Source organism: Notamacropus eugenii, chromosome 1, assembly GCF_028372415.1.
Source record: "Notamacropus eugenii isolate mMacEug1 chromosome 1, mMacEug1.pri_v2, whole genome shotgun sequence".
In the NCBI taxonomy this organism is placed as follows: Eukaryota; Metazoa; Chordata; class Mammalia; order Diprotodontia; family Macropodidae; genus Notamacropus; species Notamacropus eugenii.
The window spans coordinates 615,860,221-615,884,800 of NC_092872.1; the positions used below are offsets into that span (position 1 = coordinate 615,860,221).

The 24,580-nt window shown below is 38.6% G+C and overlaps 1 protein-coding gene across 7 annotated transcripts in view; it reads right to left on the reverse strand.

The window, feature by feature from the left end:
• Window positions 1–8,822: 8,822 nt before the first annotated feature.
• The window catches only part of PSD3 (pleckstrin and Sec7 domain containing 3), a 617,602-nt gene continuing 601,844 nt past the window's right edge, over window positions 8,823–24,580 (reverse strand). For all 7 annotated transcript variants that reach the window (XM_072634977.1, XM_072634978.1, XM_072634979.1 and 4 more), the window contains one exon: window positions 8,823–9,138. In XM_072634977.1, the coding sequence (XP_072491078.1) occupies window positions 8,923–9,138 (216 nt within the window). In that variant the 3' untranslated portion in view covers window positions 8,823–8,922. The remainder of the gene's footprint in view (window positions 9,139–24,580) is intronic.

Here is a 24,580-nt window from a genome sequence, read left to right on the forward strand (position 1 = left end):
CCGCAACCTATAAAAACACAGAGGAACAGTTCTAATCATAAACATTTACACAATAGAGAAATGTACTCCATATATCACAGATTCTATACATGTCAGGTAACTCACTGTCTACATACTTTTACTTTAACAACAATGAGCGAGGGCAATATTTATATACAGCTATCTTAATGAAAAATAAAGCAATTGTAAAATGTAAACTTAATTTTCAAAATATTCTTTAAACACTTTCACCATATCCGCACTAATCCTTGTTTGAGTCAAAATAGGACCATCATATGAATGCCTTAATTTACTAGGAAATGCCCTTTCCTGTATCAGATGGGTGGTGGTGGCAGGCAGGACATGGTGTGGCATCCCTAGCTTGGTTGAGTTAGAGAATGCTTCTGGAGTAGACCACTGCTTTGCTGCTAATTCCACTCACCATTTGCTGGGGACATATGGCACTGGGGGCTGAGATGAAATTGAAATATTGGGTGGAGAAAATTTTGAAGATAGAAGATTAGCCACTTCTCTCAGCTTGAGAAAAAGATTATTTCTAAAACTTTGTCTTTTCCCACCAGTTCCCTGGAAAAACATGTTGCATTGTTCTGCCAGCCACTTCTGAGTCACAATGAGTGTAGCCCAATCAACAACATGGAAAAATTATTTTTTTCAAGTTTCATTAAAAGAGAATTCTGCCTAAAACCACAGCATAAATTGTATGCTGTTGGTAGAGGTTCTCAGCTTGCATCATTGCTGGAACTCTCAATTACTGTTCTAGAAAGAAGTTTCTAAAACATTAGGCAGGAAAGGGATGCTGGTTGAACATGGAGGGTGCCATCCTCACTCTGAACCTCTTTTTGGACTGGGCAACACTGATGAGCAAGAGTGTTTTAAAGGCCTCTTGCCCTACCTACAGAAACGAAATAGAAATTGAGTCTTTTTCTATTTCTTTTCCACCATGCACAAAGGCACCAAGAGCTTCTGTCCCCAGTGCCAGAGTTAAATATGCTCTGATATTTCATGTGCATTAAATGTGACTTTGAGATCAATGTCAGGATTGACCGGATTCCATTGACCTTGGTCAGTCACACTGGGGAGTGCCTCTCACTCTCGCCAGCTGGTGTCCAGCTGAATTCCCAAGGCAGAACATTCAGCTATGGAAACCCATATGTGCTGCTCAGTGAAGGAGATAAGGGGCAGCGACCTCCAATGTTGTGGCCTGGCAGACTCTAAAAAGCTCTGAAACTCCAGGGGCATTACAGGGCTAAAGAAGAGAACATCTCAAGTTAGGTGGTGCCTCAAAGTCTTACTTCTCTGGAAGGAAAATATCACCCGTGAACATTCAGGAGCTGGTGGGAAATTAAAAAGGAAAAGTCACACTTCAAAATTCTCTCCACAAAGTAACATTTCCAGAAATAAAGGCTGGGTGTTTATTTATAGAGTGATTATTGAGAATTTATATTCTATCCTGCAAAGGAAAGTGTACCTTCATCAATGTCCTTCCCCAGCTTCCATTCTCATCTTCATCACTGACTGAAAAAAAGTGCATTTTTTTCCCTATGAATGCCCAACTACTTTTCACTTTGATCATTACTTTCACAGCTCTGAGATGAAAGAGGATGTGGATAAACTAAACTTATCTTTTCTGGAGCAGACCCTTCTCTCCCTTAGCCTGCACATTCACTCTTCGCCCCAAGAGGTGCTTGGTCACAACAGCACTTCCTTCCTAGGAAAGAGGTTTTCCAGAGTTGCTCTTGACTGCTGGGAGTTACTGGGGAGCTTCATTCATGCATTATCCAAATCTCTAACTCAGTGGTACCATATGAAAGGATCTGTTTTTGTGCACACGTGTAATTATTGATCAGTTAAAAAGTGCAAGTCAAAATATAAGAGCTGGGTAAATACTTCTGTATTTCAGTTCTTGGACCCTTGTTCACTATGTCTTTTCAACACTGTGAATCTTTCAGCCTTATGATGTTGGGTTTACATAATTCAGACCATTCACAGTGTGTGTATATGCATGTTTATGTGTGTACATGTGTGTGTACATGTGTGTGTGTCTGCTGAAGGTCCCAAGTAGGTGTACACCTTTATTTTCTACACTCTTTAAGTATGTGGGAAACTGGTACCTCACCTCTCTAAGGCAAGGAACTTAGAATTATCAACTATAATATATAAGCCAAATGGGAAATGCTTCAATTCTCCCATGCTTCAGTTTGGTCAATTTCTTTAGATTAAAAAATTCCAATTATCCTAACAGAAATTTTAAAATCAACACAGAAAATTGATATTTATACATAGGCCCAATGGTTACTTGGCTTTTAAAAATTAAAAAACAGAACAAAAACTTCATGGCTTTCCCAAAAGTCCTGTCATTTTACATGCTTAAGGCATAAAGAGAAACATTTCCACTAACTACTCCGTTTATGTCATTTGTGAACCGAATGGATATTTATGTAAATCTCTGTAATTTCAAAAATGAAACATACCCGTGCAGAACTACAGTTCTGCTAGCTGGTCACAGAGCCAATCTACCTAAATTTTAAAATGAATGAAGCAACATAATAAGTTGCAAAAAAAAAAAAAGTTTGAGACTACAGAGTGAACACAAACAACCAAAACAGCTGACATACTGCCTCTGTTCAGAGCTGTGAAATTATTCTGCCCTTCTAGACCCCAACTTTTCAGAAACAGAAGCAAAGAACTTTGGGCAGTGTGTTTGCAAACAAGCCTGACACTGCATTCGAACCATATGCACATGCACGCACACATACACACTCTCAGTCACTGCTTTAAAAACATCCAACATGCTAGTTAATAGGTCTGAGTCTCTGGTTATATATTTCTACACTATAAGACAGGCGGTAAGCTCAAACAACTAAGGCAGTGGCTCATCTTTGGGGAGAGGCAGAAAAACAGTGATACTGAAGTACAAAAATATTACCTATTTAACAGAGTCCATAGCCTGTTCTAAAATGCCTTTGCCTGCAACAAAATTTTCATGGAGAAGTTCTAATTTATAAGAGTTTTGAATCTAAGAACACAGCACCCTGCCTTGGGAAGGTCCCAATCATGTAGGTGCCATGTCTGTGAAACTTTACATTTCAGAGGGTATGGAGTAGCACTAGGCTTACCCACTATGAAATATACAAGAATATGTAAATGACATCATGTCAGCCTCTCTAGTGTTCCTGAAAATCTCTGTTCTCCTGGACTAATTACTGCAATAAAGAAGGTGTGCTTTAAATAATCACACATTGTAATAAGTCCTATCAAAACTAACTACTTAATCGGATGTCTATTTATTTTTTTCATTTGTCTGTAAATACTCAAGACTAGACTAGACAGGCTGCCTCCTGTTTTTCTTTTCCTTTATTCCCCTGTACTTTTCAAATCATTATGAGCTCTCCTCTTACAGTATATATATATATATATGTATACATATATACAAGCATATATGTATACATATATACAAGTATATATGTGTACATATACATATATAAAAAACTAGTTTCATGAAACTATCGCACTGTAGCTAGTCATTTTGCCCCAGAGATTTTGAAATTCAGACTAAATTGCGACATAAGATTTTTTCAATTAAAAACCCTTTAATCAAAATATCATTTGAATTCTAGATTAATAAAACAATGCTACTATACACTCTTATGGCTGAACTATATAACCAATCCTATGAGGCTTTTTTTTAAATCACACTGGTTATTGAGAAAATAAAATTTAAAATCTTTCTGATGTTTACATGTACCATATATTGATATGCAAACCACACGGTGATGCATATGCATAAGTATATTCATATATACATATATATACACACACACACAAACACATATACACATATACTTAGAGATGGCAGATAGCTTTTTCTGTGGCATGATACATTATCTGTACGAATCCTTATGTTACTGCAGACACACTTAAATTACCATGAATGAACCAGGGAGACTTAAGGAACCCTATCATAAGTATAGTTACACATATTATAATACTATCTTATTGTTGCATTCAAGTCTACAGTCTGTCATGCAGGTTCAAGTATTTACTGAAATTCTTTCCATGAGGACCAATTCCCAGCATGCAATGGGCCAGACTGCTATCCTAAGATGATCATTCAAATAGGTCATGGATACTGTAGGTACAGGAGGCCCTAAAAATTCATTAGTCCACTGCTCCACTGAAGGTGTAGCCAGAGAGAGAGGGAAAGAAGGAGAGAGAAAAAGAAAGAAAGAGAGAGAGAAAGAGAAAGAAAGAAAAGAAAGAGGGTATCTGGGAACTGAGAAGGAGTCAGAAAGCTACCCTTTGTTGACTTTTCCTCATTTTTATACATCAGCTCTTAGGCCTCCCAGAGTCCCTTCTGGTAATGTGCTGGTGTCTGACCTTTAAAAAACAAGAGGAAAGAGAATCATAAACTCTCAGGCAGGTAAGCGATCTGGCCCTACTTAAGGGAAGCAGGCAACTTTGGAGCAAGGTTTATGAGCAAGGGGGCTCATTTAGCCATAGAGCTGACTTGGGGTGATTTTCTGCTCAAGTGACTTAGAATCTCATGCAGAGAAAGAAGGAACTATTTAAATCTAATATAGCACCACTAGATACAAACTTTATTTTTGATTACTGTAAGGAATCTCTCATGCTCTCCACATAGTGTGGATTTTAGAGGCTGAGAAATATTCCTGGCATTTGATGACTAAATTGACTCAGTACCCAAGTTAAAAGAAAAAGTGGCATGTACTTTGCCAGAGTCCCAGGCAATTGGCCTAAGGCAGGCCCACAGCAGTTTCAAAGTGGAAACAAAGCTACGGTTCTTTGGACCCTATTCTTGGACATCCAGTGGAATGAGGATTTCAGTGGTGAATTTAAAAAAGAGGAAAAAAAGATTGCTAAAGGAATTAAAAAAAAAAAAACAAGCAAATTGAAACCATAGACTTGGTAATTAAGGTATTTTTTCTTTCAGGGTGCATCCTTGAACCTGCCAACTAAACCAAAAAAGAAAAGTCAGAGGTGGTAGAGCTGGTTGCTTACAGGTGAATGTTGTGTGAATTGTTAATTGGTACCACCCACTTGGTGTCTCTGCTTCCAGAGCAAAGCCTGAGCATCATAATGGGGCATAATGTCTTCTGAGCAGTAATGAGGGGCCCCTTTCTTTTAAAAAAAATTTTTTTTGTTTTGTTTTTTGGGGGGGCCCTTTCTCACTGAGCTTCTACTTCTACCTAGCACCTCTTTCTACCCCCTGAACAAGGAGCCATATTGCACTGACATTGGTCCAGCCAAGTGAAGTCCCAGTTGAGGGGATCAGCCTTTGCTCTGTACACTCAAAAGAGGCCACATTCTCCATTTACATTTTTTCCCCTCAGGTCATTCCTGAGTAGTCCTTAGCCTCCTGGATTGTCCAAGATTAGAAAGCCCAGGGGCTGTGAAAATTAGAAAGAACTCCGAGGACAGTGGTACTGACCACCAAGTGGGTCAATCAGTTTTATCTATCCTGTATAGTACCAGAAACCCCTGACTACCCAATGACTGACCTTCACCACTTTCAGAGCCTGAGAAGCCCAGTGCTCCTTTAGAGATGGCACTAGCTTATCTGATAAGTACTAATGGCAAAAGAAAATATGAAAATATATCCTGCATTATTTTGTCACTCCAGGTACACCCAACTTGTTGGCATTAAGATACAAGAAAATGGACAGAAATACTGAGTGACTAGCTAAATCAGAAACTTCTATGGTGAGGTTTTTTTCTTAAACACAAAATCCCAAGCAAATCTGTGAGCTGGGATCAAAACACCCCAATTCCCCATAAAACATTCCTATACTATAGAACTCTGCATGTTAGGTGATAACCCCAACTCTGAAGAAACATGTATTTTTATATGTGAAACATTCATAATATTGGTCAAATTCAGCAACAAGACTATTAAAACAGTAACAAACTAGTGTCAAGACTTTCCTCTAATTTAAACCACAATGGACTGGTTTTAAGTCAAGGGTATCTTGACTTAAAAAGAGGTCTCTTACAGGTCAGAGGAACTGGGGCCCATCTGGAAGCCTTCAGCTCATGGAAGGTGAGGTAGGGGGTTGAGAAGCCATGGGGAAGGGTTTGTGAAGTACCTCATTGAAAAAGCAAAAAGAGTTCTTCTGTACCTTGAAGTAAGCTGCAGGAAAAAAGGAAGTCTGACTAGAAACTTGCTTCATTTTCCCTGACCAGATGCCAAAGGAAAGAGACGTCCATGAGTGAGAATCGCTGCCTTAGCTCCTCAGAGTTTCTGAGCTAGTCTCAATGTAACTCTGTGAAGGTTGCTTCCTACAGAATCAGATGTGACTTGTATTAACCAGGGGCTGGAAGGGGAAGGAGGAAAGGAGCTCCTAGTCCAACAACTAATGATGGACTAGCATTGTACAGGGGTGAGTGGGTCACAACAGCATTTTTCTGTATTCATTATTTTAAAAATAAACCTATATAAACATAGTACACAGCAGCTTAAAATATAAAAGTATCCATCTAATCCAGATGAATAACTCATCAGCATAACCAGAAGTAAAAAAAAAGGCTTTCATGAAGAAGGCAATGGGAATAATGCCTTATTCATGCTGAGGCTAGCCAAATATTTCTAGGATTAGTCTAAAGACCAGTAATACTGCAGGCAAGGTACCATTTAATGGGTATCATACATTGTAAGCAAAATGCACATAAACACACAATATACAAAGACACACAATGAATGCATACATACATACATGGAAGCAACAAGCAGAGTAATTTATGAGTTCAGTTACTCAGACCAACATGTAGCACTGTCCAGGTACCGCTAGGATAAAGACGTAGGCAGACAATAGGCTGGAAATTCAAATGGAAAGGGTGTTTGTCCAGGGGGGTGGGGACAGGGAGGATCTTCCTATCTCATGGGGGCCTATAGATTCTGAGAGCAGTTACAAAAAGCAAAATACTCTAGGCCACACCACTATAAAATCCAACCTTGATTTTGCTCAGTTTCTGGAGCTTTCGAAAAAAAATGTGGTTCATTTAACGGGATGATCAGTTACAGGGCTTTGTCAAAAGCCTGACCTGTTATCATGAGAGAAGCTAAAATCTCAGAAAGATGACATTCTCCTCCCATCCTGTCCCCCTAGGCACCAAATGAACATTCAGTTTGTTTTCATATATGACAGAAGTTACATTTTAATAAACAGCCCACTATGATTAAAGATTTGTAAAGTCCTACCTGTCAATTCCGTCTTCAAAAGAGATTGTTTTCTTTTTTTAAATCTAATTCTTTCTCATTTCTTAAAGTGATGCCACCCTTGCATAGCATTTAATTCTTTGGTCAAAGTACACATGATTCAAGGTGACTAATTTCATAGTGATTTCATTTGCTTTGCCTATACTGCTCAAGTAGGGAAGGGGAAAGATTCCTTCTTGATGGTGGTCAGTCTCCCTCTTGTTCCTTCTTTCTACAAGTCTCCCTTTCTTGTGCCTATCTTACCCTGAATGCCAAAGGGAATGCCACATGAAAACTCAGGAGGTCAAAAGATGTCTCACTCCCTGCATGAGAAGACCTCAACAAGTGCCCTAGAAGGGGAAAATTTCCTTTGCAGTCTCCCCAAGTAGAGGGCAAGGGATGTTGGGCTATAGCAGTAGTGAACTAAGTGGTCTGGTCATCTATTTCCTATCAAAGGAACCAAAGTCATGAACTGAGCAAAGAGTGATTGCCCATAGGCAACCACCAGATTTCCAGCAGCTATTGACCGATATTTCACTATATATATATATATATTTTTTTTCCAGGTTATTAAAACCAGGGTACCATTCTAGACCCCTTGAGAGCTATCTATTTTGTAAAGTTGTTTTCCTTGTTTTGTTCATTTCTCTGTGTAAACCTAAGAAAACGAAGAGTAATTTGCAACAATACTTTGTTGGACATGAAGGCATGGAAGACCTCCTTCCTGTCTCCATGTTCACACAGCCAAGAAATAACCAAATATCTACACATCCTAAGAAAGAACCCAATCCCAGTATGAAAGGCTATGACCAGACGGTGCAGAATCCCAAGTTCCTTCTCAGGTACAGCAGGAGTCACATTTCACTCCCCTGGTGATGAAAACTCAAACTATGAACATAGCTCCTCAACGGCTGATATGCCTGCTTTTCTTAGGCAAACAAAATTAACTTGGAATGAATCTTTACTTAATTTTCACTAGGCAAAATGACTTCACTCTGCTTTCCTCCATTTCTCAATGGAACTGGTGTTTCAAGTAAGCTAACATGAGTTGTCTTGGGCTAACAATCCCTACAGTCTTCTCATTCTATTGCCTTGCTACTGGCAAGGTTCAGAACTTGATTAAGTGCTAAAATGCGCTCAAGGCTGCATCACGTCAGGAAATCTTCATTCCCAGTGTCAGAGCCCTTCCCCTAACTTCGACCAGTGGTCAGTTCCATTTCTGTGACTGTGCAAGGTTTCATTTACAAAGACTTCTACTAACTCCAGACTTAGATGAACTCCAGCTAAGCTACAAGGTTCATCCAGTTGTCTTTTACAATGGATTATTTTTTTTTTCTTAAAGTGTAACAGTTGACTTGAGGAATACATAAAACAAGAGAGCAGTGTGCAAACAGGAGAAAACCCAAGGGGAAGGATAGCATCATTCACTGGAAAACAGCGTTTCCCTTCCCCTTGCAAAACAAGGTGCATCAGTTAGTTGTCCAATGGCAAATTCTCAAAGCAAAGGAAGTAGGGAGCAAAAGCCACCCTTGGCAATATGTACAGAAAACAACAACAACAAAAATAGCCTATAGAAAAAGGGTTACTAATGCACCATTGAGTCACAGAATCATTTGTTGGTATTGTTTTTATGAACCACAGATTATCAGAAAGATCTTGAAAAACAATATTTTGCTGCATGACCAATGCTTCCTGTCCTCCAATGGATTCTAAGTAACCTTCTGCTTAATGCTGGGTGTTTCTGGTCTGTAGTCTTTCCTTTCTGAGACATTGCGCTTGACCTTGGCACTGACTGGAGAGGCCTCCTGGTTCAAGGATGGACTCGAGTGGGATTTCTTCAGTCCCATCCCATCACTGTCGCTGCCGCCCAGTAGCTTCCTGCCTCCTTCTTTCAGAAGGTTGACATACATTTCATAGCGAGATTTCTGAGGGTAGGAATAAAAAGATGGAAAATCCACAGGAGAATACCATTAGTATATTACACATAAATATATATATATAGTTATAATCAATACTACTTTAATGACATCAAGTCTGACTGGCCAAAGAAGGCTTGATTCCATCAAATTCGCAGCAACCGCCTAAATGTAGTTGGTACCAGAAAGGTCATAGCTACATGACTGCACAACTAGATACATAGCTATTACTTTCCCGGTAGTGACGAAATAGGCTTCAACTTTCTCATTAGCAAAACATGAAAGCTGAACTCAGTGATCTCTGAAGGTCTTTGGTTTCTTTCAATTCTTAAAGTTCTTTGATGCTGTTTCATTTATCCATACATTCAACAGGCAATTAATATGCGATTATTTTATTTGTGAAAGCACCTTTCATTGTAAGGAAACTCATCATTACACCAAATGCTCATTAAATATAAGGTTACAAGAACAGTACCACGTAAGTAAGTTTCTCTCCTTATGGGGAAATTCTCATTACAAATTTATATATTATATCATATTATGTTATATTACGTATCATATCATTATAAATATATATAAATATACAAAATAATATAATAAATAGAGAATCCTGAACTTCATGCCTAATTAACTTTCCGGCTTTAGTCAAAGCAAGTCAACAAGCATTTATTAAGCTCCTACTAGGTGCCAGGCTCCATGCTAAGAGGTGGGAATAAAAAGAAAGATAAAAACAGTCCCTGATCTCAAGGAGTTCTAACGGGAGAGACAACATGCAAACAACTATGAACAAGCAAGATGTAGACAGGTTAAAGTGGAGATCATCTCAAGGCAAAGGTAGTAGCTTGAAGAGAACTAGGAAAGGCATCTTATAAAAGACAAGATATTAACTGAGACTTGAAGGAAACCAGCAAAGCCAGGAGGTGGAGATGAGGAGACAGAAAGTTATAGACATGGGGGACAGCCAGTGAAAATCCATGGAGTTGGGAGATAGGAGTGTCTTCGGTGAAGAACAGTAAAGAGGCCGGTGTCATTGAATCCTAGAATATGTGGAGGGGAATAAGTTTAAGAAAACTGGAAAGGGAGGGAAAGGCCAGGCTGCCAAGAGCTTGAAAAGCCAAACAGAATTTTAGATTTGATCTGGGAAGTAATAGGGAGCCAGTGAAGCTTATTCAATAGAGAGGAAGAGATCATGCCTGTGTTTTTGGAAAATCTTTTAAGAGCTGAGTGGAGAATGGACTGGAGTTGGGAGAGGACTGAGGCAGGGAACCCAATTTGCAGGCTATTAGAATAGTCTAAGCATGAGAAGATAAAGAACCGCTTCAGGGTCGTGGCAATGTTGGAGAAGAGAAGGAGGTATATGTAAGAGATGTTGTAAAGTTAGAAACTACAGGGCTTGGCAAAGATTGGATATGAGGTATGAAACAGTGAGAAACTGAAGACAGGAGGCTGTAAGTCTCGTTTGTGTAACCCATAGAATGGGGGTGCAATTTAGGAAGAAGGGGTAAGATTCGGGAGAAAAATGAATGAGTTAAGTTTTGGACATGTGAAAGTCAGGAGAGAGGTTAGGGTTGGATAAATAGATCAGATAATCATCTGATTAGAGATAAGAACTGAATCATAGAGATAAGAACTGAATCCATGGGAGCCAATGAGATCACTGAGGGAACAGTAGAGAAGGAAAAGAGAAGAAGGCCTGGGACAAAGACCTAGGGGATGAAGAAAAGTGTAATTGCCATTAGATCTGGCAATTAAGAGATCACTGGTAATGATGATGGTAACTAACAATTTATACAGCACTTACTAGGTGGCAGATACTGTGCTAAGTACTTTACAATTATATCTTATTTGATTATCACAACAACTCTGGGAGGTAGGTGTTATTATCCCTATTTTACAGATGAAGAAACTGAGGTAAAGAGGGATTAAGTGACTTGCTCAGGCTCACACAGTTAGTAAGTTGTCTGAGGTCACATTTGAACTCAGGTGTTCCTGACTCCAGGCCCGGTAGTCTATTCATTGAGCCACCTAGTTGCAATTTAAGAGTAGGGAAGATCTATATCTGGAGTACTCTACCATAAACCCATTGTATCAAACTGAACAGGTACAAGAGCAAAAAACATTCCATGAGCAGAACTTAAGAGATATTCATATGAGGAAAACTGTGGGTGATGGAAGAGGGAAAATCCCTGGGTTCACAAAATATTGGAAAACCACTAGTTCTATGCATCAGGATGGTGGAGGTTTAATTAATATCTTAAATCATAACTCACTAAAAGTTTGCAATTCTTATCTCTTCAGATTTCTTCTACCCCTGCCTCCTCCACATGAGAATACAGCTTTAATTTTTCTAATAGGAATCAAAGGGAAAATAGGATTTGCTTTACCAAAATTCCCTTCACAGACTACTTTGCTGGAACATAACCTGTAAGAAATGGCATACTTATATTTTGCTTGTTTCTGTCTCCAGAAAGGGGACTAAGTTATCTTAATGTCTGAGCAGTAGCTTATGGATGGCGAGAGGACGTGAGCACAAAGCATGTTATGCCAGAGAGGCACTGACAGTCATACCATGAGGCAGCTCCAACCAAAACTTTTGGAGATGATTTAAAAAAAAAACAGAAGAAAAAGGGATAGGGTTCATTCTCACTAGAAGACTCTGGAGAAACTGGTGAGAGCAGGAAAGAGGACCAAAAAAACTCATCTCTAAAATACATGAAGGAAAAACAAACAAAAACCCTTTCCCACCTGACTCTACACCTTCAGTTCAGGTTTCAGAGGCAAATACTGTGTCAATCAATACACAGAAGGCACAAAACACTCAGGGCTGAGGAAAGACTCGAGCTACCAGATTAAAAGAAAAAAGGGGGAAAAGGAGCACCAGGAACAAGAAGGGGATAGGTCTTCACAAAACATACCAACAAAGAAAAGCTACTTGGCTTTGTGGTATTCATCCACAAGCTTTAAATGGAGGCGCTGTATATGCTCTGTAGGTTATAAAGAAGGCTTGTGATAAACACAGGCAGTCAGACCCTCCCATGTGTCATGAGACTAAGACTCACATTGCCTCTTCCACACATTCAAGCTGGGGAAAAGAGCAATCCCTTTTTTAATGTTGGTAGAGCCAGGAACATGGATACAGCATTCAGGCCATGTTTTCCTGGGGGCTGCAGACTTGTTTAAATCTATAAGGCTCACATACAATGATTTCTTTGATTCCAGGAGAGCTGCTAGAAAATTGACCCTGTAATGAAGCACTTCAACAAAGAAACTGGGAAGGAGCAGAGAAGAGTTGAATTTTCCTCCATTTTGTTTTCCATTTGCCTCATCTGAGGATTAGTAGATTTCTGACCTCTCATGAGAGGTTTCCAGTGGAACCTTTTTCCCTCATCAGATCAGTGGCAGAGTTTAAGCACTAAACTCTAGTTATCTTCAATTTATTGTACATATCTGATTTACACATAAAACATTTCAATGCTGTCTTCCTTCTGCGAGCTCCTTGAGGGTAGGGGCTGTCATTTAGCTTTTTGTTTCCCAAGAGAAAAAGAACCTGGTACATAGTACATGTTTAATAAATGTTTGACTGACTGACTGAAATGGTAGGTAAGTAAAGCAAGAAAGTAGTGTATTTGTAAAATATCTTTAAAGAATTGATGTGCCCCACCTTGCATGTTTTAGCAGATCTGTCAACACTCTCTAATGTCCTAGAGACAACCTGAGAGTTGGGGTAATATTCAACATTCAATGGCAAGGGTGAAAAAAGCACAGAAAGTTTAAGTGATTTCCCAAGATCCACTGCTAGGAAGTGTGAAGTAAAATATCAAATAAATGCCCAGAGGGCTATGACTGCACCTTCCATTTGTGGCCAGAGCTTTTATGATTTAATAATAAAATTAGTGAACAGTGAAGAATAGGAGCTTTATGTCTTTTAAAAAAAATGCTTTCCCACTCATTATTCCATTTGCCCTTCAAAATAACTCTGGAAAGTAGGTAGAGCAGTCACTAGAAGTGTAGATAGTAGACTAGATAATCCTGAAGCACTGAGAAGATAATTTAGAATGGAGGTGAAGGACATTTATTAAATGTCTACAATATTCCAGGCACCGTGTTAAAGGCCTTACAACTATTATCTTATTTGATTTTCACAACAGCCCTAGGAGGCAGGTGCTATTATCATCTCCATTTTACAGTTTTGGGGAATTGAGGCAGATAGTAAATGTTTGAGGTCTTTCCAACTCCAAGTCCAGGGCTCTATTCATTGTGTCTCCAGAAACAGAAGAGTTGTGGGCACAAGTCAAGCTTTATTGGGGAATCTCTTATTCATTACTGACATATGATGACCCATCTTATGTTTGAAGATGCCCAGTGATATCATTACATTCTATGGCTCCAAGTCACACGTAGTGGGTGCAGTTGGGATCATCTCTTCTATTGTTTTTATTGATGTCAGCCAGAAACACATGCAGGGTCTAGGGGGCAGTGGAGAGCACTAAACTTGGAATCACAGTATCTGAATTAATATCCAAGTCAGTTAATTTCTCTGGGTCTCAGTTTCTTTATTTAAAAACAATGAGGTGGCTCTAGGTCTATGATCCTAAAATCAGGTTTATTTTGGAACACTCATTGTTTTATGTTAAATACAGAGATATACTACATTTTCAGTATAATTAATACATGTATATGTCTCTCTGTGTGTAAAAACATTTGGGAATCTAATACTCCTTTTGCTATGTGCTGGATTCCTCAGGGTATTCCAATTCTACCATCAGACATTTCTTCCTCATTCACCTGATTCTAATACTTTCTAAAAGTTATTAAGTTTTACCCCCTTTCAAAAAAAGATCCTTTTAGTTAAAAAAAGGGAAATAACTGAAGAGTATGAAGCCTCAAAGTGTATTGATAGGGCCAGCACAGATTCACCAAGTGACCAGAATTAGGGTGACCCTTTGAATCTTGAACGAGAGACGTTTCCCACAAATAAAAGGTGGGATTATTTTATCTAATAGGGAGTATGCTTCTGGGGCCTGCTATCCTAACAGCTGATAGAGGCCAAAAAGATAAAGGTCTAAGGATTCGATCTTACTTCTCTTATAATAAATCAACCAAGCACACTCTCTTAAAAGGATGGGGGAGGATTGTCAAGACTTTATATCAAGATGTTGCTTCTTTGAGAAATCAAAGACATATCACAGGAGAGAATCTGTAATAGGAAATGTAACTAGTCTCTGGAGCAGTATAAGCAGCACAGCCGTCAATTATTAGGCACATGAGGAATGTACACAATGTTTGATCTCTTGGCCACCTTCTCAAAGGGTCAGCTAACTAACCAAGGTCATAGATGGGACACACACAGGTATTCCGACCACTGCAACCATGCTTCTCGGTTAACATGTTAGATGGCTGCTTCCTTCCTTCTCTCTCTCATCACCTGTTTATTGAAAACAGCACCATGAAGGAATATGTCATACATTAGCTAGCACGCATGGTCTCATCCTTAAATACAAAGGCCGAATGCTGCTTCAGCATGGATAGGAACACCAGCACACTCATTCCCCAAAGCAGACCCCCTCCTATTCTCCTCTCATGCTGACTAGCTGCACTGCCTTCCTTCCTCTGTAAACACTTAGATATATTCATGAACAATAGTAGATCATTGTCTTGACCCTTCTTAGGTATGATGGCGACCAGCTACAAGATGGCCATATTCTCCCAGTAGAATGTTCACTGAGGACGGGGATTATTGTGCTTTTGTATTTGTATGCCAATCACCTACAACAGTGTGTCAGAATTGCTTGTTGACTGATACATGTGGCAGACTATACATAAATCACTGTGACACACCTTCTTTGGTAACGTCCTTCATCTACTTTTCCACTCTCCATATAGAGGACAAGATTATTCTATAAAAAGTTCTTGAGGATCCATTCAGATCTTAAAACAAAATATATTTCTTGAACATATGGGGGCATTTTTGTTATTGTTTTGGACTTGTGATTTTATTGGCATAAAGACTTTCCAGTGAAGAAACTCTCTTTCCCATTGCAGGTCGGCAAATATTCTGCATAAGAATTTTAGGGAGTTGTTTGGGGGTATGGAGAGATTCAATGAATTGGAGAAGGTGGGAGATTCAAAACCTGGTCTCCCTAACTCTGAGCTAATAATCTGTTCACTGTTCCACCCTGACCCCCAAGCACTTCATGTGTAGTAGGAAAACAAAATGAGAGTTTTTACTTTTAACTAAACTTAAAAATAATGTAAGCATTTGGGATTTTTTCCAAGTGAGTTCTTATGATGTCTCATCTTAGTTTCTTTTTGATACAAAGAATCGTTTTCAAATGTGCCCTTTTAGCAAAAAAGATAGGTTTCAAGATAATAGAAGTGGTTAGGTATCTTGGATGGCATTGTTGTCAGTTGCTCATACATCTTTATAAGGTGCAATTGGAAAATTAAAGTCCCAACTGCAATGTGATTACAGCAGGTTGATATCCCCCTTTAGATAACTCCTCGCATTCTGTGCCTAGAGCTTAAACTCCATAAGCTGGAAACCATTATTTTTGTGAATTTCAAAACAGCATGAAGTCTTCATTTGGCACTCAACAAATAATAAACAGCACAATGATAAGATATAGTTATGCCGCTTTTGTCTGAGAATAATATTCAAAGACAGATGGCTGACAGGCTTAGAAAAAAAATACATATAGACATTAATTAATTAACAGAATGGTATACTCAAGACAAAACACCAAATAAGAACAAGAACAGAGATGGAGAGAATACTGCTTTCTCTCCAACATCTGTTAATAAAGTAATTAAGGTCTGCTTCTTGAGTGACACAGAAAAACTTCTCATTTCTATGGGGCATTTAATGCTTAGAATGTTGAATTTGACATTAGGAAGATCTGGGTCTGAATAATGGTTCCAATAAATTTACTAAGTGGATCAAGGGCAAATTCCTTGGCTTCTCCGAGATTCTGTTTCCTCATTTAAAAAATGAGGATAATCCTACCTACAGAACCTATCCCACTGCATTTTTTGGAGGCCTAAATATGATAGTCTGTAAATCTTCAAGCACTCTAGAAAGAGGAATGATTATTGTCGGGGTTGTTATTCATACACTAGTTAAAAGAAATGACAACTTCACTCATTTCTTTGTGGTCAGAGAATTCTAGAATGTGAAGGGACCCTAAAAAGTCATTCCTTTCATATGGGGGCTCAATCCACCCATAACAGAGAACCGAGTCCTCCCAGAATTCAGAAATAAGCATACAAGAAAGATAGATATACTTAGACGGATGTGGTTTAGTCAAATAAAGCCAAGAGCCACGATGTTGTCCATGCTATAAATAGTCATTTGCTGTTCATCCCTCCCAGGTACAAATTGTTTTGTTAATAAGGTTCTAGGAGAGGCATAAGGGTTAGATCTACATGATATTTCCTTTTCTTTCTTACTGGACTCTCTGTTCTTCAGCATTTCCTAGTCTTTGTAAAAGCAAATATAAGGAGACCAAATTGGTATCTTTAATTCTTTTCCTTAGGCACTCTCTAACACTGGGAATAGGAATTTTGGCAGTGTACTTACCCTAAAAAAATTCCATCCAAAGAAAAATCTTGGAGGTCTTGACATCTTGTTGAAATATAACTTTATACTTATTCCTTTCACCTGTTTACCATCCATACATTGATTTATTTGATTAGAATATTCTCTATCTAACCAGCAAGGTGTAGGCTTTAAATTCCCTCCCAAGGTGACTTACATATTTCCCTGATACTTTCACACTGCACTACAGGTATCCCAAAGGCAACCAATGACAAAAGTGACTAATGATTCAATTGTTTCAAGGTTTTTCCTTCCACTGACACAGACTTCTTTCTTGAGATTAAGAGTACCCTTTCCAAACTTGTGCTAAGTCTATTTGGCAAAACAAATTCTGGATAAATATTTTATAAACCAATGGGGAAAGGCAGTTATCTCCTCAAATATGCAGCACAAACATCCACTTTACACCACGGGGGAATCAAGCCTAAAATGCACTGTCAAGTAGGATTAGCAGGTGGCAGGCTGTGTTACATCTCATTTGAGCCTTCATTTTAGACAACATTAGATCAGATGGTTACAAGGGTTAGACAGCAAAGAAGAAAAATGATGAGGAAATGTCTGTTGCTATTTTTTGAAAACAAGTTTAATGACATTCACAAATAAATATGAGTGCATCTGATGGAACAAATGCCTTCTCCAAAATCTTACACCTTTTTAAAATCTCATGTGAGGTAAAGCAATCTTTGGACCTTTGTTACAGGAAGAAGAAAGCAGCGCGCCAAGTGACAATGAAACTCCTCTGGCAATTCTGACTTCTTATTTCTTACTTCTCCCATTTGCCTTCAGTCCCTACTTTAATATAAATCACACGTAGAATAAATATCTACAATTTTCCCCCTTATTATTTTCCTCCCTTTCAAAACAAGAATGTTAAAACGCCATCTGGCAACAAAATGAGGACAAAGCTAGTGGTTCCTAGTTACACACTCTGATGAACTGCTTACGTATTTCTGGGGCTTTGTATAGAGAAGAAAAAGGAAGGCAGACTTTTAAAACCCTTGGCTCTCCAAGTTACAATGGCAGATCATCTTTACTTGGCGTTTCAGGGGATGATGTGGAAATTATAGTTGGGTAGAACTTATCCTTGCCCCACCCAATTTGAGAAAAACATTAAGATTTCCCAAAGGTAAAGCTGTCTACAACTCAAATCTCTAAGTTTTTTTATTTCCTTTCCCACTCACAATATAACAATAGCTCACTGAATAAACTGTACATTTAATTTTGAGTTTATGTTTGGGGCTATCTAGCAAGTCTTGAGGAAAAAGTCCTCTTCTCCCCTCCCAGTCTCAGTAGAGTTGTATCAGCAGCATTTTTAACACTAGGTTGTGGCCGGTGTCCTTACCTATATGGCTGCCTGAATAGTCAGAGTGTTTTATTCCCACTTCCCTTATCAAATCTGGATGAAGATTACCATGGGAGGAGAAAAAGAAATTAAAGAAGTAGAAGCAGGTGGCTCCCTACACTTAGAGAGGTAGGGAAGAATAGGAGAGACAAGATGATGTGATTATCCTGCTGGTAGAAGCTTAACTTCTACTGCAGCAAAGAAGATGATTCTAGGCTATTAACAGAGAGTAGACAATGAATGGTAAGGGAGCGTGTTTAAAGAGAGGCCAAACTATGTGGTCAACTATAATATGAAATCGATCTAAGGTTATACTAAATTTAAAAAGAAATCCAAGACAACTGGCCCCAGAGTCAGGAGGACCTGAGTTCAAATTTAGCCTCAAACACTTACTACTTTGTGTGATCCTGGGCAAGCCACTTAACTCCAAATGCTTCCACCAAAAAAAAAAAAAAATTCATGAGCCCAGATTAATAAGTTAAGGAAGACCATCACATCAGAAAAAAAAAAAAAAAAGGAAAGAAAGAAAAGGAAGCTTGGTAAGATAGCAGGGTCATGACAATCTAGGGAGGAGAGAATATTGTGGCAACCGTGCTAAACACCACAGAGAAATCAAGAAACATAAAACTGAGAAAAGACCACCAGACATGGCCATTAATAGATCAGTGGTAATCAGAGAAAGCTGTTTCAGTTGTGTGATGAGGATGGGAGCTTCTCTCATAAACATGTTACTAATGCCTTTCCCTCATAGCTATTTTTGTTTACTCATGATATAAGTGTGGATTATCATTACAAGAAGAAATGTAAGTGTGATTTAAGAAGATAAAACTGGGAAGAGCATCTAGAACTAAACAAATATGGACAGAAGATTTGGGGACTGGAGGTGAAAGTTTTTAATAGATATTTAGATTTTCAAGACATCCTGAAGAGGCAAAGATTCCCAAAAAATTCTACTTATTTCCCAAACAAGTAATCTAGAATAAAATCTTTATAAGAAGTTTATACATCTCAATAATCTCTTTCATGAAAATATGGGAAGAGAATAGGCAGATAGTTTTGCAGATAATTTTCATAGAAGACCAAATCTTAGGCATCCAGTTTTCTGAGAGGTATTATTTGCTGATTAAAAAATGATTTGACTCTAGTTGTACAATGTGCACCCTTACATCGTTTCTTTCAATGAGGGGTTAGTTGTCATTGTGGATGTTAAGATCATTCAAAGTTCCTTGATAGGTGCAACCACTGTTTTGTTCAACAACTTTTTAACTATCAAGACTAAGAAACTCACAAAAGGTGTTTCCCACTGTTGTGAAGGACATTCTGAGCAAATTCCATATGAAAAAGAATTTCCTACGGGTAGTGAGGTAGACAGGACTATTGGATTGCCAGTTTGGAGCCAGAAGTTGCTTCTGAGGCCATCTAGTTCAGCATTTTCATTTATCAGATAAGGAAACTGAGGCAGATAAAGTGACGGACTTGCCCAAGGTCACAGGCGTAGTGTCAGGGATGAGAGTTTAACCCAGATCCTGTAACTCTAGAGCAAGGATTCTTAACTTTAGGGTCCCCGAACTTTTAAAAAATAGTCTTTTGACTGCATTTTAACATAATTGGTTTCCTTTGTAATCCTATGCACTTTATTTTATGCATTTCAAAATATTCTGAGAAACAGTCTATAGGCTTCAGATTTCACACTCAGACACACACACACATACAAGCTAAGACGCTCTGGTCAATGCTCTTTCCATGGCACACTCCTACCTCCTCCATTTATTTTTCTAAATGTTGTTAGCAAATAACATCATGCTGATTGCATCAGGTCTGAGAACACCAGAGTCTCCAGAAAGAGATCTATAGTCAGTCAAAAAGAATCACCCTCAAAATCCACACAGGACAAAAACAAGTGCATGAAGAATGAATCCTATCCAAACTATGACAGGTGCCACTGCATGGACAGCTTATTAATTAATACCTATATATTGAACAGGCACTGCTGATGGCCTTAGAACTGAATAGATGAAGAATAAAATGACAGGATACAACAGAATCTGAGTTCCTTGAGGGGACAAATTATTTGAGTTTTGTCTTTATGTACCCAAGTTTTAGTTCAGTGCCTTGTTGTTTTTTAGTCATTTTTCAGTCGTGTCTGACTCTTCGTGCCTCCATTTGGGGTTTTCTTAGCAAAGATACTGGAGCGGCTTGTCATTTCCTTCTCTAGCTACTTTTACAGATGAGGGAACTGAGGCAAAGAGGGCTGAGTGACTTGCCCAGGGTCACACAGCTAGTAAGTGTCTGAGGTCAAATTTGAATTCAAGAAGATTCAAGAGCCTCCCCGACTCCAGGCCCAGCACTCTATCTACTTCACCACCTAGCTGCCCCATATACTTAAATTAATGCTTGCTGAACTGACTTGAATTATGTAGTCTGCATTTTATTTTATAAACCATGTTGTATTTTCAGTGATTGCCCAACACAAAAGCCCATATCTGTACCTCCAATCTGTTCTTGGCAGACTTCTAAAGGACTGTGAATCATGAAATGTCATGATCTTTGAAGAATAAGAATCATAGTTTACCCAAAGCACAAGTATCCTAAAAGACATAACTTATTATATGTATGAGCAGAAGAGAAAATGGGTTGGTCATATAAAATTTTATTGGTATCTGGGAGATATTAAAAGACCTCAGTAAGCCTCTTGTGTATTTGGTAGATCTTCTACATAACATCTGTGGAAGGGTATGGAACATTATCACACAGAATGAGAGGTTATTGATGGTTGATGATCTGTATGGATGAAGAGAAATCCCACACTGAGAGGTCAAGGATCCCCCAAAGCAAGAAGCTCAAATTAGTCAATGAAAAACCATGGATCCAGCACTAAGGCTAAGGCTGAGTTCTGATTCCCAGATTCACCATCTTAATGGTCACGTATGGGATGGAATTTCAGTGGTTCATTACCATTAAAGATTTCACCTCTCCACACCCACCCACTCCCAACAATACCTTTCCTATTAGCCTTTTATGGTTCCTAAAATGCCAGTACTGGAGATATAATCCTTTAGATCCTGAAAGATTTTTGGTCTTCGGGAATAATTACGAAAGGGAGACTATCCTAAAGTTGATAGCTTCTCAGTGAAGAGCAAAGCTAAATGGGTATTGGTTGATAAGCTTTCTGAGAGTGAGTCCCTACAGAAACAGGACAGAGAACAGTTTCTGAAGAATAGAAAAACACACTGGGAGGGGAGAGAATGGTATGAACAAGGTAGTCAGAAGGGCACCAGACACACCTCACTTCTATTTCAAAAAGTTGCCCAAAGTCAGCTTTGACCATGGAGACACCCACTGAAATAACCTCAGGCGTCTGTTAGAAGTTCAAGATTTGAGTCATAATGATGAGCAATAGGTAAATACCGTATCAAGGGTTGTAGGCACAAAGCTAATGGCAAAATCAATTTCTAGCCTTAAAATGAATTCTGCTCTTAGAGCAGTTAGAGCAAAGAACCATTGTAGCATTTATATTCTTTCCTTTTTGCAGATACATTTTCATTTTGAAAGCATGTTCCAATGTAAAATCACTGAATAATTTTGGAAAGGATACATATTACTAGGTAGAATTTCAGTGCCTGAGTCGACAAAAATATCTCTATTTCTCATGTCAGATATTATAGTAAATCACTTGCCAAAATCCATGTCCCTGACATACAATTTGGCTTTGAAAATAGGCAAAAGGGAGCTAATATGCCTAAGAAGGTAGATGAGGCACTCCAGAGAGAAAACTGATACACTGTGCTGTATCTGGTTGTATGATATAAAGTTCTACCCTTAAATTAAAAAAAATACAAATAATAGGATGGGAGAGAGAAAACCTGACAATACCATTATGTAAAATAAGGGTTTTAGTAGATTTCAAGCTCAACAGGGAAAGAATTGATCATTCAAAAAGCTAATGTGACCTTCAAACGTATTAGCAAAAAGAGGGAAGTGTTAAACCTATACTCTCTAGCCAGGGATCTTAGTCTATGCATAGATTTCAGAGAGTCAGTGAATTTGAATGAGAAAAACAAGTGCATCTTTATTTTCACTAACCTCTAAATGAAATTTAGCATTCTTCACATGTGTTAAAAATGTCATTCTGAGAAGGATCCCCCCAACTGGCAAAGATCTATGCCACAAAAAAAATTAAGAACCCCTGCTTTTGTTATTCTGAGTGCCACATGAAGAACTAGAAAGCTTCCTGAGAAGAGCAAATAGGATGGTGAGGCATTGAGGACTATGCATTATACGGATCATTTAAAGGAACGAGGGACGTTTAGTCTCAAGGAGAAAAGACCAGGGACATGTAATAACTGTCTCCAAGTATTCAAAGGGCTGATGTGGGAGAAATATTAGACTTCTTGCCCCAGAGGGAGAACAGAGGCAGACATGATTAAGAACAGATTTCAAATGGATGAGGAAAAGCTTGCTAACCATCAGTTATCCAAAAGTGGAATGAACTGCCTTGGATATCTTTAAGCCTACCCTATTATGGTCATCTGTTAGGAACACTGTAGTTGAAATTCCTGCTAAAGGCATGGATGGAACTGGGTTATTTCTGAGGTCATTCCCAACTCCTGAAATTCTATGAATTAGTGAGGGTAATGATGCAGCTTCTGCAGTAACCTTGACCAAAAAAAAATCTCACATAGCAAGTCAGGAGCTAATTTTCTTTTCATATTAGAAAGATGTAACTTGCATCCATTTCATCTTTCTTTGATTTCAAAGCACTAGGTGTCAGAAGGGGAAAGTGAAACCTAGGAAAATAAAGGGACTTGTCTGAGTTTCCACAGCAAATTAAGAGACAGAACTGGGATTTGAACTCAGGGTTCCCGACTCCCAGTTACAATTTCTCGCTTCCTTAATTCATTTACATTTTCACAGGGGCGTTCCAGAGAGACAGTGCCTTAACACAAAGTAGGCACCCAAAAGCAAAGGGTTTACAGGTTATGGCAAGCTGACTTTCTTTAAGCAGGAAATAACTTTGGTGTCCCTCCAGTCACAGTACAAAGGTGGCTGCCTACTCTATACACAGAGCCAGCCTTGCTTATTTTATTCATCAGAACTGGTACAAGAAATGTTGTTGCTAGGTTCCCTTTCCCTTCAGATGCATATGTATTTATCTTCAGGTTCCAATTCAGTTTCTTAAGTCCTTTTTTCTTTATGTGATACAAAATGCAATGCAAAAAAATCATATCTATTTTCAACTGGAGTTAAATTCTAAAAGCACTAGTGGCCTAAGGCCTCCTTCGCTTTTTCCAGGATTATAGCATTTAGCATCTCCTTGTAGACCTAAACACATAATTACCTTTGTAATGGGATCTGCAAAAGGAGAGGGCATTGGGCTCCTGGCTAGGACATGTGACTTTTTCTGGGATGCCTATTACTAACCTTTTAACGGAGTAAATATTTCCCCCTGCTCTTATATTCCTATTAGGAAACACACAAGGAATGAGTATCTTTACCTCTAAACTTATGAGAAATGAAGGTAACTTATACAAGCTAATAATAGTGAAGGTCTGTAAACCTCATGGGATTTGGTATGGTACTGAGATTACCTTCATACAGCTCCATTCAAAGGTGTGATCATTTATGACCATTACCTAAATGGAAATCTCTTTGCATTATGTCACATTTGCATACACGTTGTATGCTTTCATTAGAATGTAAGTTCCCTGATTGCAAAGAATATTTTTTTTTCGGTTGTATCTCCAGTGCCTTGAACATAAGTAGGTGCTTTTAGAATGTTTGCTGAAGTGAATATGGTAGTATGAAATGAGAAATTCAGCTATTCCATGATGATGGTACAGGAAGGACCACAAAAAAACAGAGAATTTGCTATAAGCAAACAAACAAAAATGTATAGACTATTCAACCACCTGGTATTTGTGAATTGGCTATTTTTTTGTATTTAGGATAATTGACGGTATTTATGTTGTTAGTTAACAGATTCCACTCCAAACTATAGGACAGCAGGTGCACTCCAGCTGTACAAACAAAATATTTCAAATGACGGGCACATCTTCCTCACAGCAAAAAATCCCCAGAGAAGCCACGCTGTCTCTAGCTTTCTCTTCAACATTCTTCTCAGACCTGCCCACACAAAGAAGAGAAAGCATCCATCCATGTCAGAGTAAGAAACACTGCCACCTGACTGCAACCATCTCACTATGCACAGGAAAGCACAGAGAGAGCTCTCTTAGACACAACCTAGTAAAACCCTTCCATCCTGAGGCCATCCAATCCCTGCTCTTTCCAGCTCAGCACTACTGGGCTGCTACACCTTCTTTTCTATTCATTTCCACAGTACGCAAAAGGTCAATTGTTTAAGTCACTTTTGGACAACTTAAAAGACATGTGGCGCTATTGCCATAAAAGAGATTAGGTGATTCCCTTTCTAATCAGGATTTTCTGGACTTAAACCACTCCATTCTCCCCAAATCACAAATATAACCTACTCTGTGACCTCACCAAAGGTACTGCTG